The sequence below is a fragment of the Uloborus diversus genome, chromosome 3 (genome assembly GCF_026930045.1).
Source record: "Uloborus diversus isolate 005 chromosome 3, Udiv.v.3.1, whole genome shotgun sequence".
NCBI lineage: Eukaryota > Metazoa > Arthropoda > Arachnida > Araneae > Uloboridae > Uloborus > Uloborus diversus.
The window spans coordinates 127,791,806-127,807,418 of record NC_072733.1 but is presented as its reverse complement, the minus strand read 5'-3'; the positions used below and the strand labels follow the sequence as shown (position 1 = coordinate 127,807,418).

General features: G+C 34.7%; 1 protein-coding gene across 1 annotated transcript in view; it reads right to left on the bottom strand.

Moving 5' to 3' along the window:
• Positions 1 to 4,705: 4,705 nt before the first annotated feature.
• The window catches only part of LOC129218695 (uncharacterized), a 67,046-nt gene continuing 56,138 nt past the window's right edge, over positions 4,706 to 15,613 (bottom strand). The window contains exons 7-10 of the mRNA XM_054853017.1: positions 14,696 to 14,791; positions 12,137 to 12,211; positions 11,913 to 12,006; positions 4,706 to 4,842 (exon numbers count right to left, since the gene is read on the bottom strand). Of these exons, the coding sequence (XP_054708992.1) occupies positions 4,747 to 4,842; positions 11,913 to 12,006; positions 12,137 to 12,211; positions 14,696 to 14,791 (361 nt within the window). The 3' untranslated portion in view covers positions 4,706 to 4,746. The remainder of the gene's footprint in view (positions 4,843 to 11,912; positions 12,007 to 12,136; positions 12,212 to 14,695; positions 14,792 to 15,613) is intronic.

Genomic DNA, 15,613 nt, shown 5'->3' with positions numbered 1-15,613 from the left:
GTTTGGACATTTTGACATTTTCTGTTTTGTAGTTTTTGCAGCAACTCCAAGATTTTGTGGATATTTTTAAATTTTTTTTTATTTTCTTATTCTTTTAAAATAGATATATTTTTTCAAACTTGAACAATTGTATCATAGGGACAGGAAAACGTGTTTTCTAAGAAAAATGACATTTCTTACTCTGTCTGGTGAACAATACAGAGCAGACATTCAACAATGAAAGAAAAGTTGCTTTGCAGTTATTCAGTAAAGAAGCTATTACGAGCTGTTTTCTAGGCTGCATCCAGCTTTAAAGGAACATGCATTAGGAGTTCCAGTTCCAAGTTAGCATACTTTATTCTGAGTATAAATGTGGGTGGATGCGTCAAGACTGTTTCAAATCATTCTGTAGACTACCGAGCACTAATCATACATGAATGTTGTCGCAACCCATTAATTCAGCGGCTCTTCACTCCTTGTGTTTACAAATCTTGATGCATTTTTGCATGTGATCTATCTATAGGTGTTTCAAACGAGGGGCTCTGTAATAAAGAAGCCGTGGATACCAGCGCTGACCCCTTTGTCTAGCGGTGTGAGAAGTCTGACTTTGAATGGGGAGATCTTAGGTTCGAATCCCGGCTCGGGCATAGATGTACTTTCTCTCTCCTGTCCTTGTGCAGGGGCAGACTGGCCCATCGGACCACGGGCCGGTGCTTCCACCTGCCTGTGCTCCCTCGAAACTAGAACTTCAGATTTTTTTTTTGCGCTCTCAAACCTGTGGCCTTCACAGATTTTTTTTATGCCTCGAACAGGTTTTTTTTTTTTTTTTTTTTTGGCTTCAGCTTTTTTTTCTGCTTTTTCACACCTGTGCTCCTTTTTTTTTTTTATCCTTTTGCTCCCTCGGTTTTCATCCTGCGCCCTCAAACTGGTGCGCCTTTGGTTTTTTTTTCTATTTCCAGCTTCCCGAACCTGTGCACCTTTATTTTTAATTTTTACGCCCTTTGGGAATCAAGGTTCACACCCTCTTGGGGGATCCAGTCCGCCCCTGCCTTTGAATGCTCTGTGAATAATAGCTCACCCGTTAAACGCGTCCTTATGGCATGTGTGTGTACAGTGGAAATCAGACTTTACTCCAAATTACAGTACAGTTGGAAAAGTGAAGCAACCTACCCCAAAAGTTGCCAACCCAGCTGGCACAAGACAACAACAACTACATGTGTTTGACTTTTTTTAGACATAGAACCTGTACAGAGTCTGAACGTAAATCGAAAGCTTTTCAACGCCGGTTATAAGGGACTAAAAAGCCTGTACAGAGCCTTCAGGTAAATCAAAGGTGCAGGCTATTAACAGTTAATTCGGACAAAAAAACCTGAACAGAGCCTGCAGGAAAATCAAAGGCACAGGTTATTAGCAGTTATTTCGGACTAAAAAACCTGAACAGAGCATGCAGGTAAATCAAAGCCGCAGGTTATTAGCAATTATTTCGGACTAAAAAACCTGAATAGAACCTTCAGGCATCTCGAAGGCGCAGGTTGTTAGCAGTTACTTCGGACTAAAAAACCTGAACAGAGCCTGCAGGTTTTGATCAGGTTTTACGTAGGGAAATCAGTCCGAAATAACTGCTAGTTTTACGAGGGTTTTTTTTTTTTTTTTGAAGGTTTTACGCTGACATTTTTTCCTGGGTTATCACATGTAAACTTTCCAATTTGTTATGCGCTAAGGGAAAATCAACTTTTTCTTTCTGATGTACGTAAGAAATGCTTTTATTACTTCTTTCTTCGATATCTAAGGAATAACTAATACGAGAGCACATTTTTACAAATAATGATTTCTGATACTTTTTCTGAAAGTACGGAGCTTAGGATGTTGGTTAGTTTTGAGGCTATATTGATCAAATTCAAAGCATGTGTGGACCTTTAAAATATAGTTCATTATTAAAATGAGCACATGCGGTGTGTAAGCTACACAAAAAGCCTAGTCTTAAGTGATATTACATCAAATGTATCAAATTTTTATTTTTGATGAAATTATTGGAACTTTTCCCAGTTTTTATGCAATAATGGTCAATTTCAAGGCGCGGGCGAACCCTCAAGATATTTTTTTTGTCGAAATCCTTTTGCATGACTTTTGCAACTTTTCCGCATTATTACTTAACGTTTATCAGATTTTAATTTTTTTTTCATCCACTCTAGTGAACATGGCTTTCACAGGAAAACATTAACATCGATAACTCGTCGCAATATTTTTCAACGATGCTCAACTTTAAAATCTTCCGTTTATCAGACGGGATAGCTGTTTTAATTATCACTGTTTCGTCAGAGCAGGGGTGCTTACCAAAGGGAGAGAGGTGATGGCACAGATTGCGCCATTGAAAATTCTTAAAGGATTTTTAAGTTTTTTTTTTTTTTTTTTTTTTTTGAGGGAGGAACGGTTTTTGATTTGGAGGGCCTTTGTGGTATTTCGGGGGGGGGGGGGGGGGCTTTGTCTGCACTCCCGGCTTTGGGGGTGTAGACTTACAACACTTCTTCTATTGGGATTTCGAGTCGGAAGTTTCGGCTCATTTCCCCTTATTGTAGAGTAGAAGTATCAAGTTGGTCCACTGTTCGACGAAAATTGCTTTAGAATTGAGAGAAAACCATTATTTATTTCAAGCTGTTTTTTGGGATTCGAAAGAGTCTCATTTTTAGACATTCCAAGGCTTGATCCGTGGATTTAATACGCAGTCAGAATCCCTTTGTTTGATTGTGCGGGCCTATTCACGTTTTGTTAATAGGTGTAGACAAAAAAAAAAAGATCATGCCAGGCTCTTTTTCAGTCCTGATCCGTCCCTTATTACTCTGGCACCCTCCAATTCCTAATTTAATCCTCTAAAAACTCAAGAGGGAAACTTGAAACCTGTGTGAAGTGAGATAAGCATTCACACTTAGAATTTGTCTATCTGGCTACTTTTGCCTCTGCATGGGAAAGAGATAAAATTAAACCCGTTCCCAAATGCTTTTCCCCCATTCGCGTAGCGGATTTTTTTAAAACACTTTAAAAAAGTTAAATATGAATTTAAATGTATCAAGTTAAGTAAAAAAATGTTTGAGGTGGCCCATTCATCGGCTGGCCTCGTCGGGTATCCCCGACCAGCCGACCGGGCCAATCCGCACCAAGGCTGAGACGACAACAGATAATCGTAGGCTACGGCTCAATGGGTATCAAAAATGTTTGATTACAAATTACTTTCTCCTCCTCTTTTCTAGATGGCAGCACCAGAAGCGGAGTCAGATTTTTTTTTATTTTTAAGGAAGGTCAAGTTTCAGTGGCCTCCTTATACAGTGGCGAACAAAATACTACATCATTTGTAGAAAAGAGTGCAGAGACAGATTTTTGCGCAAGGATGGTATTGTTCCGACTAAATAAAGTTGCAGGATTAATCTCAAACACATTTTGTTAGGATGGATCAATTTTATACTGTTAATTTTTTCAAGAAATGAAATAGAAGTGAAAAAATCATCACTTAAGCAAACGTCAAATAAAGCAATAGATGTACAAATTCTTTAGTCAATGAAAATTCTACATAACTGTAACACACGTAATAACACCTGGACTGTGGACTGGAACATGATCGACTCCGACTGCTGGAATTTTAGTGCCTCCGATTCCGACTCCAACTCCTTTACCCCAAAATCAGTCCGACTCCGCAGCCCTGCATAGTACTACATATAATGAAAAACGTATTTACCCATATCGAACACTTTAATATTTAGTAGATTCCCAGCAAACTGCGAGGTTAGCATTGCTTAGGACTCGCATAGAAGATATCGACATCTGAATATACTTCTGACTAACTTCATTGAATCGGAACCTAATAATGCTGTCCTGCAGTTTTGACTTAGTAGCAGATTTTCTCAGCAGTAATTTTGTACCCATTACCAAATTTGTTGTCATATGATGAGTGCTCTGGTTTCATTAAATAAGTATTAGGAGCACATTCAGAGTTTGAGATTTTCAGTGCGGGACCATTGCAAAGATCTTGCAGTTCGAGAAGAAGCATTGAAGTGTTCCTTATGGGTGCATAAAATTCTAAATGCACGCAATATGATCGTAGTTATGTAGAGTCCATGTTAACTATAGAATCGGTGCATTTAATGCTTTGTTCCACGTTTGCGTCACAAATGGGTCCCTGAATTCGCAGTAAAATATTAATAAATTATCTAATGTATGGATTATAAAAAACAACGGCATTGATCTGAAAAATGAAAAATTTGCAGATACCACGGCAGTATGAAGCACCTATCGTTAAATGGTAATGCATTACATATTTCTTCAATAATAACATGATCGAGTCTATGCGTAGCAGGATGTTCATTGCTGCTTTTCATTTGGAAAACCCATGGGAAAACCATGCTCTATAAAACAAATAAATTTTCAGTCAATAAATAATTTTTTTCCTCGAAAAGTATCATACTTTTCGTTCTGCGACTCAATCTAATAAGTGTAGCAGGAGCGTACTATTAATGACAATGTGCCAATTATTGGATTGTAATCATTAGCTGAAGTGCACATTTTATTATATCAAAGTGGCTTCATAAAATTTGCGTTGAACACCATAGAATTTTTAATTTATCCTTATTTATGGCAACATTTTATAGTGTAATATGAACTTCATTAAGAAGATTTTAAAAAGTTTTTTATTAAATAAAAAACTTATTTAAAAAAACCTTTTTATTAAATACTTTGAGCTGAACAAAAGTTTTAAAATCCTGTAGGTTATTCACATTCTTATTCTTGTAAAATAGGATCACTTTCGTCTGACACTTCTCTGTATCGTGGAGATCTGTAATTTATGTTGAAAGCATAAATGCAGGTTGTTGCTACCTATAAAAAAAGTAACGCATTATGTTAGTATTCATTTCTATAGAGAGTAGAATTTATGACTACATAAACACCCCCAATCACAAAAATAAATTCACAGCACAAAGTTAATCGCTTTTATTTTTTATTGAGACTGAGTTGGTTAGGTTCACTTTGCTTTCTATTTATATTGTATTTATTACAATGAATTTCTATTATATTGACTTTTAATCTATTATAATCATTTGAATACATCTCCATGTCTGACTAGCTAATATGTAAATAGTTTTTACGCAACGCTTTTGAGTGATATTTAATTACAATTCAGTTACATCAGTACCTACACCAGGCATGAATAGCTCTATAAAAAACAAATGTACCTGGACACTTTCAAAATTTAACAATTTAATTGAGTTTTTGAGAAATAAGCGGCCAATTGTTCTGCAACTTTTTTTCGGACAAAGAGTAAGCAGCTGACACTATAATGTTAAGTCCGGCATGTATTTAGGGGACAAACAACAAATTGAAGAACCACAAACAGTTTTTTAACTATCCTCCATCATAAATAGCTGGGAATAAGCTGTAAATTTCAGAAATTAGATTACTTAGGAAGTACAACTTTTCTATGGAGTTTCGTAAAAGTTTTTCATTAAAGTATAAAGTTTATAGGGTAGACCGGGTGAATGCCGCCACCTTAAGGAATTTCAATTTTTATCACCATCAAAAATCGTATTTATGAGCCAGATCAATATTTTGGATTATTGTACGCCATCTTAAGAATGTATACAAAAAATTTTATTAATAAATCTACAAAAAAAAAGTCATAAAACATCAATTTGTCAACCTCTGCACTGTGGTGGTATTACCCAGGCGGCTGGGATAATCCCGCCACTAGCCAATATTACTAAAAGACTAAGAAGGAAAATTTATTGAAAATCCTATATGCAATTAGCAACACACAATATAGGAATTGAAAAGCAAAAGAAATCATATTTTTAGTTTGCACGAGTGAAAAAGCAGTATTTTGAATTCATCTGCTTTTCTTAAAATTTACAAAAATCACAAATGAGGCAGTGAGAAGCAAAGAGATGTAAGTGAACATTTTCAAGTTTTGATACAGAACCCAGGTCTACTAGTACTGTCTCTTGCCCAAAGAAATAGGAGAGGTTTTCCTATTATTTGTACTGGTTATCTCCAATTTTTTAATTTTACCGCTTACATCCCTATGCTTCTCACTGCCTCAAATGTAGTTTACAGCTGTTTCAGCATCGCTAGAGTCTGAATGCACCCACTTGCCACAGCAAGTGTATCCGTATCACAGTTCGTTCGTACAAAGCAATATAGCACTAAGTTGCACAAAGTTAGGATCGCTTGGATCAAAAAGGTCATTTTCGTCGTCGTCACGAAACTTCTTGACGTCGACGTCCTCCTCATCTGAAGAGTTTTCCAAACTAAAAAGTCGCTTGCATCTTTTCTTAACAGATTTATTCATTTTATTTTGCTGTGTTGTCACTGCTTTCTCTTTTCTTGCATTTGGATTCATTTGTGATATACATTCCCAAAAACTTTTGCTGCAGATTTTCTTTCGGCTTGTTTCTTTTTCAATGTCTTTTCCTTTCTTTTAGCTACTGTTTCTTCCAAAACTGCCTTGATTGGGGTTACCGTCAGTGATGTTCCCATCAACTTTTCTGAGAGTATACTCCTAGTAATCCATTACGCACAATCTGTGTATGCGATCATATACATAATATGTCAATGTAAGAAAATTTTTGAAACTTGAGGGTATACGCTATACGTCTAAAAAGTATTTAGTGAGTATACGGCGTATATGGAGTACACCTATGGGAACACCACTGGTTACCGTTAGAATTGACAAGTGGCCTTTACTTTTAGAACTCTCCTGTACCCTTTCTGCTGCCCATTTTGGAATTGGTGAAAACTTTTCTAACGATTGAATAAACGTTTTTTGAGGCACTTCCTGAACGGGCTTTGATGAGCAAGGTGCTACATCCAGTAACTCACCTTTATACGTATTGCTCGCATTTACAATGTTATTTTCTTTACCAGTTTCTTCTGTTAAGACTAACTTCTGTTAACTCTTTTTACTAAGCACAGTTTACAAGAGCGCATTTTCGTTTCTTTAAAAAATTGCTTTTGACCTATACAGTGGATATACAGTGAAAATATGCTTCCGGGGGTAATGCCGCTACCATGGCGGTATTATCCCCAGAGAGGTGGCGTCATAACCCCGATCCGACAAGATGGAAGAAATGTAGATTAAAGACATTAAAACAAACGGAAGTGATCAATATTGTTGATTAAAATGTAGGCTAAAATATCTAGTTAAAGGTTGTTCATAGCAAATGCTGCCCCTGTAGCAGCTAAAGGTACATACCTCAGCTTATTTAAAGTGGAAAAATAAGGTCAAACTTCTTCAAAACAACGTTTGACACTATAAGAAAAAAACACCCGACGCAATGTCTGCCATCGACTTGGGGCATTGGTTGTAGCATCGTTTGCTACGGATCAGGAGCTGTCAGGCCGGCTGTCCGGTTTCCTTGACTCAAATATCAGGGGTGGCAGCATTTCCCCAGGTTGCGGCAATCCCTCGGTCTACCCTATTAACGAAGTTGTAAGCTTTTCTTTAAAAATACCAATTTCATTCGTGGTACACACGCAGAGTTTTCTGTTAAACCCTTAACAAACTTTCAGAAAACTTGATTGTATACAAGAGAAACAATATGCTAAAATTTGAAATAAGTATGTTGAAAACTCGGTGATAATATGAACATTTAAAGCAATTAATTTTTCACTGCGCATGAACAAAAATAGCAATTTAAAACCTTCATAATTTCGCTGCCAGATGTGTTACCACCTTATTCAAAAAATTTCATTTGAGTATCTTAAAAAAATAGAAAAATGCTGGCGATCTAATGAGCTGCATTTTAATTATTTTCTAATACATGGTGAATCATAAGGGATAGTTCCCAAACAATCTGCTTGTATCACAAATAACAGCGCAGCGTAGTACTACTGAATAATTTTGAATAAGTGTTGAAAATTTGCGAAAAAGGCCCTTACGATTTGTCACCCATCGAGCATCAATGAAATAAGGGTCGTTAAGTCGCCGATATTTTTAAAGTTTTTATAATTTTTTTTTAGCAATCACATTGCTTATTATTCTCACTTGACCGTTTTTTGATGGCCTATGATTTTATTTCCCCCCCCCCCCCCCCCCCCGCCTCCCTCTGCAGCACTACTGTCGACCGGCCTCACGATGCTGCTCCACTAGCGAAAACCGTCTCCAGGTTGCGTCCATATCCCACACACACACACGCATACATACATACACATGCGCCTGCACACACACACACACACACACGCAGAAATACGCACACGCTCACACCTGCACACAGACACAAACACACACGCATACGTACACACACACTCATGCATGCGCACATACGCATACATATACAGACACACACGCATACATACACACAAAAACACACGCATACATACACACACAAACACACGCATACATACACACACACCAATACACTCATGCCTGCACACAGACACAAACACATACACACACGCATACATAGACACACATACACACACTCATGCTTGGACACAAACAGACACGCGTACATACACATACACACTCGTGAATGCGAAAAACATAATTTGAATTCGAGATGTCAAAATTCAAATTAATTATTATTATTATTTTTTTAAGTTTCAACATTTACTTAGCTACGAAATTTCGACAATTTAGAATTACTATCTTTTTTCGCATCCGCAGTTAAAAATTAACTGCTTTAATTGTTCATGATCTAATTCTAAATTTCTGTATAATGTTTCTTTTGCATGTTGTCAAGTTTTCTAAAAATATGGTATAGTTTGGAATGGGGAGCAAACATGATATAGTAAATGTCAGCGAAAAGCATGCACTTTCTGTGAATAAAATTACAGAAAAACTGGTCTCTTATTTCTCTAGAATATATATATATATATATATATATATATATATATATATATATATATATATATATATATATATATATATATATATATATATATATATATATATATATATATATATATATATATATATATATATATAATGTTAATGCTCTGATGTAACGATAACATAGGAAAAATAGCACTGTATGACAAAATTTTACTTTTTTCTACAACAATGAGAAAAATAGCTGTTTTATGTGAAGTTGGGCTTTCTAAACATGAATACATAAACTAAATTCCTGTAACGCGTACCATTTTAAAGTTATGACAAATTTAATTTCCAAAAATGACTAAAAACTGAAATTTTTGAATCTAATCTAAACATGTTTATTGACTTATATTTTTAATCTTAATGCTAATCTGGTTATAATGTACATTCATACAGACATTGTGAGGGAGAAGAAATAGCACGGGTTTTATCATTGAGTAGAAAAAAAGGCCACATGTTATGAAAGAAAATGATGAAAAATTAACTTTTCCTCTTGAATTAGAAACCAACAGTAATCTCCCAGCATTTTTGTATTCCACTTTCTTCCGTAACGTTCTGCTAAACATTTAATATCCTGATGAAAGTGTTCACCGTGCTCATCACTCACCATTGCAAGATTAGGAGGGAAAAAATCAAAAGTGAGGATCTAAGAAATGCATGTGTCGTCAATGACATTCTGCACCCAATTGTTTCAAATTTTTGCTAAATTTTGCTTGTTTTTCACTAAAAATTTCGCATATTTAGTTTTATTTTGACTGACTAAAAATCCTCGTGCTACCTCCTTTAGAGATAACCGAGCTACTAATTCTTTTTAGGTAAGATTTTCATCACGGTCATCGTTCTCCATAAGCGTTCTCATTTGTCGGCCGACAAAAAATGCCTTCTTTCAATTTAGCATCACTCAATTCGGGAAAAATACTTTTCAAATACTAAAATCCTTTGCTATTTTTATCCCATAGGTTTGAAAAAAAAATTTCATCAAACCGAGTTTTACACCCTGTTAAAACCAGGAGTGCCTCAGGGGTAAAGAATTTCACCGTAGGGTGAAAACACGGTGCCTCAGGGTGCAACGGAGGCTAGGAAGCGTCGTTAAGGTGCTTTTGGTTTCTCAGTGGGTGAACGACGTTAACAAAAGTGCTAAAAGACCATTCAATAGGAGGGCGACTCGTTGCGCATGCGCAGTGACATATCGCTAACGACAACTTCAATTTCAATGGCGCACGAAGGAAGTTGCAACGAAATTTACTTTCACATTGAATGAAGTAGAAAACTGAAAATTTCGTGGATTAATCTTCGAAATCTCGCTTAAGTAAAGGCATTTGATCATATTGTAGCTCTTAGGGCTTTCGAACATATTTAAAAGTGTTTAAAGTATGTTGACAACTGCTTATTGTTCCGTTTACCTTATTAAACATTAATGTCTTGCTATTTATATTCTGAAAAACTGTTACCTAAAACTATCTATCAGTAATATCTTGAACAACAACAGCATTAAAAATAAAAACGTTTAAATCAGCTGATAATTGATTAGCTAATTCCGGAATAAAAACGCTTTGATGTGAGCAGATGTGCCAAATGTCTATTTCTTCTCAATGAAGTAACTACGTAGACCAAACGAACAGAGAAGCAAAAGCGGGGGGGGGGGGGGGTTAACACCGCGTGAAAAGAAATCTCTCTCTGTGTTTGACCACATGACTTTCACATCGTGTTTTGGTGAAAGTATCTTTCTTAGGCGTTATTGCATGAAGCGAATGTAGTTATCTACTCGTTTTTATTTTTAATCTGACGGAAAACTTGACATTGGAAAGAAGGGCTTTTAAATTAGTGTTATCTTGTACGCATAAGGATACTCAAATGTCGAATCTTATAAGTATTGCTAGGTTACGATCGATTAAAATTTTAAACGTTAATGAAATGCTTTTATTTTCCCATGATTCTAATCTAATGTTACTTAATATTTCTGGTTTGTACAACCAGAAATATTAAGTAACATTACAATGACAAATGATGACACACATGACAAATGATTCATGTCGGAATCATTTGTCATTCCGACAAATGATTGATAAATACCTTCCCTCTTCATTTTCGGTACGGACCATACTGTAGTACATGTCAACAACATATTAATTACTGAGCAATCCAAGTGTGGATATAAGAAAGTTAGTGCACGAACAGACAAATTAAAGTCATGAACACTTTTGTATTTGAAAACGCACACAACACAGGGGGAGGGGGGAATCGCTATAGGAAGCAATAAAGGTGCCATTTTCCCACTATTTCACCTCCGGTGCACGTTGGGTGAAGGGAGCAAGTTTTTCATCCTTGCTAAGGGTGTAATTTCGGCTCTCTATCGGGTGCCGCTGGTGAACCCCTGAAAGGTGCAAATGCAACCTGTAGTTTTAAGAGTGTATGTAAGGGTGAAAGAATCATTTTCATGCGGAATAAAAGGTAAATTAAAAAAAAAAAATAATAATAATAATTGTTGCCACTTCAGAAACTTACAGTCATTTTAATCGAAATAAAATATTATATTAAAAAATAACTGTTGCAGATGATATTTTTCCCAATATATACTAATAGGTTGTTTTCTATTCTAATTATTGAAATGAAAATGGAATTAAATAATTTTTATCACATTAAATCGAGAGTGCATGAAAATGTTATAGAGACTATAACTAAGAAACTTTACAATGTTAGACACCCATATCATTTGGCAATTTTGGTTTCAACTAAATAAATAACTCAAAACACGCGATAGTATTCATGTTAGAAAAATCGTGTCACGCAGTGTAATTAATAAAATATTTGTATTTGATAATTCATAAAATTAATTTCAAACTAAATGACATATGTTCGATTGTCCGTAAAAAGTTAACGGCGGTTTCGTACTATAATAAACGGTTGTTCAACGACAACAGTATGATTTTAATACGGTTACATATTGATTTTTATACCATTTTCTTCATTCGTTAGTGCATTCTATGCTATTTCTTCTCTACGGTTATTTTTCTTTAAAAACGAGTAAGTTTTCCGGTGTTTTCGACAAATTAAACCATTAAAAGTATTTACATACTGCTAAAGTTTCAAGTGCGTACAGAACATAGGTCGATTTTTCAAACCCCAAGTAATATGCAGAGAAACCAGCAACGATTGAACCAGAAAAGTAACTGTAAAAAGAAAAAAAATAAATTTAATGTAAACTCATCGGAACTGAGATGTTGCATGCATCTTAAAAATTGCATGCAATAGTTATATTGCATGCATACCTGATTGAAACAAATCGGCTTTTGAGCTTACCCAAGCAGAGATCCATAGGAAAACATAGTGGGAACTAAGAGCTGATTGGTGATAGCATTCATATTTGACGTTGCCCTGGTAAAGAAATGCACAGATAATTATTCGCATTTAAATTTGACATGATTTCTAACAAATAATTTACACTTGAAGATGTTTCAGCTTAGAACATAAATCAAAACACAAGCCTGGTAAGATTCATGATATCACAATTTTCTAATTTGTGATATATATGTCGAAAAACATGTGCAACGAAATTCATAAGTTACATCAATGTATCTTCTTTAAATACTTAGAATAATATTATGATTTATGTAAGACATTTTCATAACTGTAATAACCTTTTTGCCAGCTTTAGACTTTGTGAAGGAAAACATCTTGCGTTATTGTAGCTTCTTAGACAGTTATCGAGTATCAATCACATAAAGTCTGTTTCATAAGACGGATTGGTTTTGAACGAGCTCTATTGAAAAGAGCTCTTAGTGTAGAAACAAGTATAAAATATATTGGGATTTAATTGTTTTCAAGACCACGGGAAAAACTCAAACCTTTTCATTTAAAATACTAATTTCAGCAAACATTATTTTTAGTACCAAGAAATTAAAAGAAAAAAAATGCGGCCCATACATTTGTGGTCCATTGCTGTCACTTGTGGATTATTACTAATGAAACCAATTTATTCCTTAAACAAAATGCTGGATTACTTTTTTATGGTTATACTTCTTTCCGATTATTTAAATACATAGAAAAATACATAGTAGCCATTCTTCATAATAAGCATAAGCAATTCAAGTGGACCAATTTAGGGGGCTCATTACTGGTACGTCAGAAATTTAGTATGCCCATTACTGGAACATAGATAAAGCTAAAGTTAGTTTAAATTTTTAAATTAAGGTATACTTTTGATGATTTTGTGCATTAATTATGATGCCTGAAGATTCAAACAAGAAATTCAATACAATAAATGTATAGCATAATTCTGTAAAACATTTATTGCAACTGAGGTAATGTCCTCAAGCGATCTAGTTCTGGTACATTTACCTTATTTCATCTTACTACATCCGTTAAAAGGAACAGTAGCTACATGTTAAAGTTTCACTCATAATTCCCGTTCCGTCTGGAAGGAGCGAGGGTTCAAATAAATGTATAACATAATTATGTAAAATTTTTACTGTAAATGATTTAATGTCTTTAAGCGGCATAGTACTGGTACATTTAACTTATTTCATATTACTATATCCGTTAAAATATACAGTTGCTACATGTTTCAACTTCACTAATAATTAACGTTCCCTTCGGAAGGAGCGATGGCTAAAATATGTGTAATAACATAATTCTGCAAAATTTTTATTGTAACTCATTTAATGTCCTTTAGCGGCTTTTAAATTTTCCTTATTTCAAATAACTACATCAGTTATAATGTCCAGTTGCTACATGTTTCAGTTTTACTTTTAATTCCCGTTCCGTCTGGAAAGAACGAAAGCACTTCGTGCTTTTTGATAACTACTTATCGAAATAACAACGAATTTGGTATATTTTACTCTAAGATCTAGCAAAAAGTAAACTTTTATGGAAAAATAAGCTCATCATGAAGCCAACTCAGGACTTCAAATGTCTTATTATCGAATGATTCTAAATGAGTTTCTAGAATCGATTAGAACCTTCTCTTAACCTTGACTGTAGCTGAAGGCAACCTAGCTAAATCTTTAATCACGATGTGATAACACGGTTGGAAAAGGGTCATACACCTGGGCAATGACAATTTTAAAAAAAAAACAACTTTCGCTTGGAATGACAAATTGTAGAACTTATATTCTCTCGAAATTTTGCTTCTTTTGTTTATCTAATTATTTTCATGCTTTTCACTTAGAATTTCAGAACGAGGCACAAGCAACGATTAGTTTCTAATGTAGACTGAGATGAGTATAGGTTTAAAAAAAAGATGAAAGTAAAGCGACACGAAGAATCCTTTTATGTATGATAGATAGTATGTTTTTCTCTCCAGTAAATTAGGTACAAAAAGACGTGTTTGGAAATTTTATATAGGGTGTGATAAGCAAGGGGCACGTAAAAAAATTACGACATTGTTTATCCCAAGGGCCTGTTAGGAGTTGAAACACCATGGAACAAACCAGTAGAAAAGGTAGCGTACATTCAGAAACATTTATAATTTTGGAAACTATAACGTTTGTTAACTCTTTAAGGAGCACTAGTTTTGCGCTAAAATTTTTGGTACTATTTTTTTATTTTAGAAATCTAAATCCTGTAGTAAATTTGGCAATGTTTCGTCAATACTTTTGCTCACTACAGGACTCTGAAAACCTCAAGTTACTATTTAGAATGAATATACATTTTCTAAACGTTTTTGAAACATAGAAAGCTTAATGTTTAATAGTTTGAGGTTTTTTGGTTGAAAATAATACTTGAGCATGTGTGCTAGCTAAAGATGAAACGTAATATTTCATGCTTTTGACTGTCACCAAATCATTTCATTTAAAATTTTCTTTCCTTTTTTTCTATCTCCTAAAGGAAAAAAAAAAAGTATAATTATTTGTGCCTTACCTTACATCAACATTAGCTGAATGAGAAGCACACGCAAGTTTGCCGCCGAAGCCAAGTCCATTCACTACGAGTGCAATTAAAACATCGCTCAAAGATCTAAAAATAATACAGAAAAGTTTATACTTATAAAGTTCAATCAATGGAATTTATTATTCTTCTCAAAAAGCACAATAACAGTTTCTACATCAACCCAGCATTTACAAGTTTCTCATTTCGAATTTTTCCGTGGCGGGGGGGGGGGGGTTAAGGGTGTTTACTCGATACCGATTACATCGGGAAAAATTCGCCCACTTATATATTAAAACATGAATTTTTCAAAGCCCCCTGAACTCTCTAAAAACGGGTCGGAGCATTTACGTTGAATATTATTCACACAAACGTAGTCCGTGTTTGGTCCGTGAGCATACTCTGAGGGTACAGCCCTCGGACCAAAGATAAATCAGACTCAGCATTGGGGCTACTTTTAGGCTGTTAACAGAAAAGTGCTTCGGCGTTGATTGTAGAATGTAAGAAATTGTTCGTAATGCAGAAAATAAACAGCTTTTCTTCTGAAAAAACTCAATCATGCAATTAACAGCTTTTATCTTATAATACAAATAATTGTAATGAATAAATTAATGAACGTAACCAGAATTATTAAATTATTTTCTGAATTTTTACTTTTTATGTGAGAAGTATTCTTAGTACTACACAGTTAGTAAAATAGTGAAAGAAAGCGGATGGTGAAAGCAACTGACTATCGGATTGCTGATTGTTAAAACATACTGGTGTGTCACTGTTCATAATACTTTTTGAATTGTCTCACAATCTTTGTAAATCTTAAATATTCCATTTTCTTCTTCATAATAAAAGATAATTAGCATACGTAGCAATTAATTTAATATTATGGAATAAATTGGGTAAAATACAGTGTCCGAA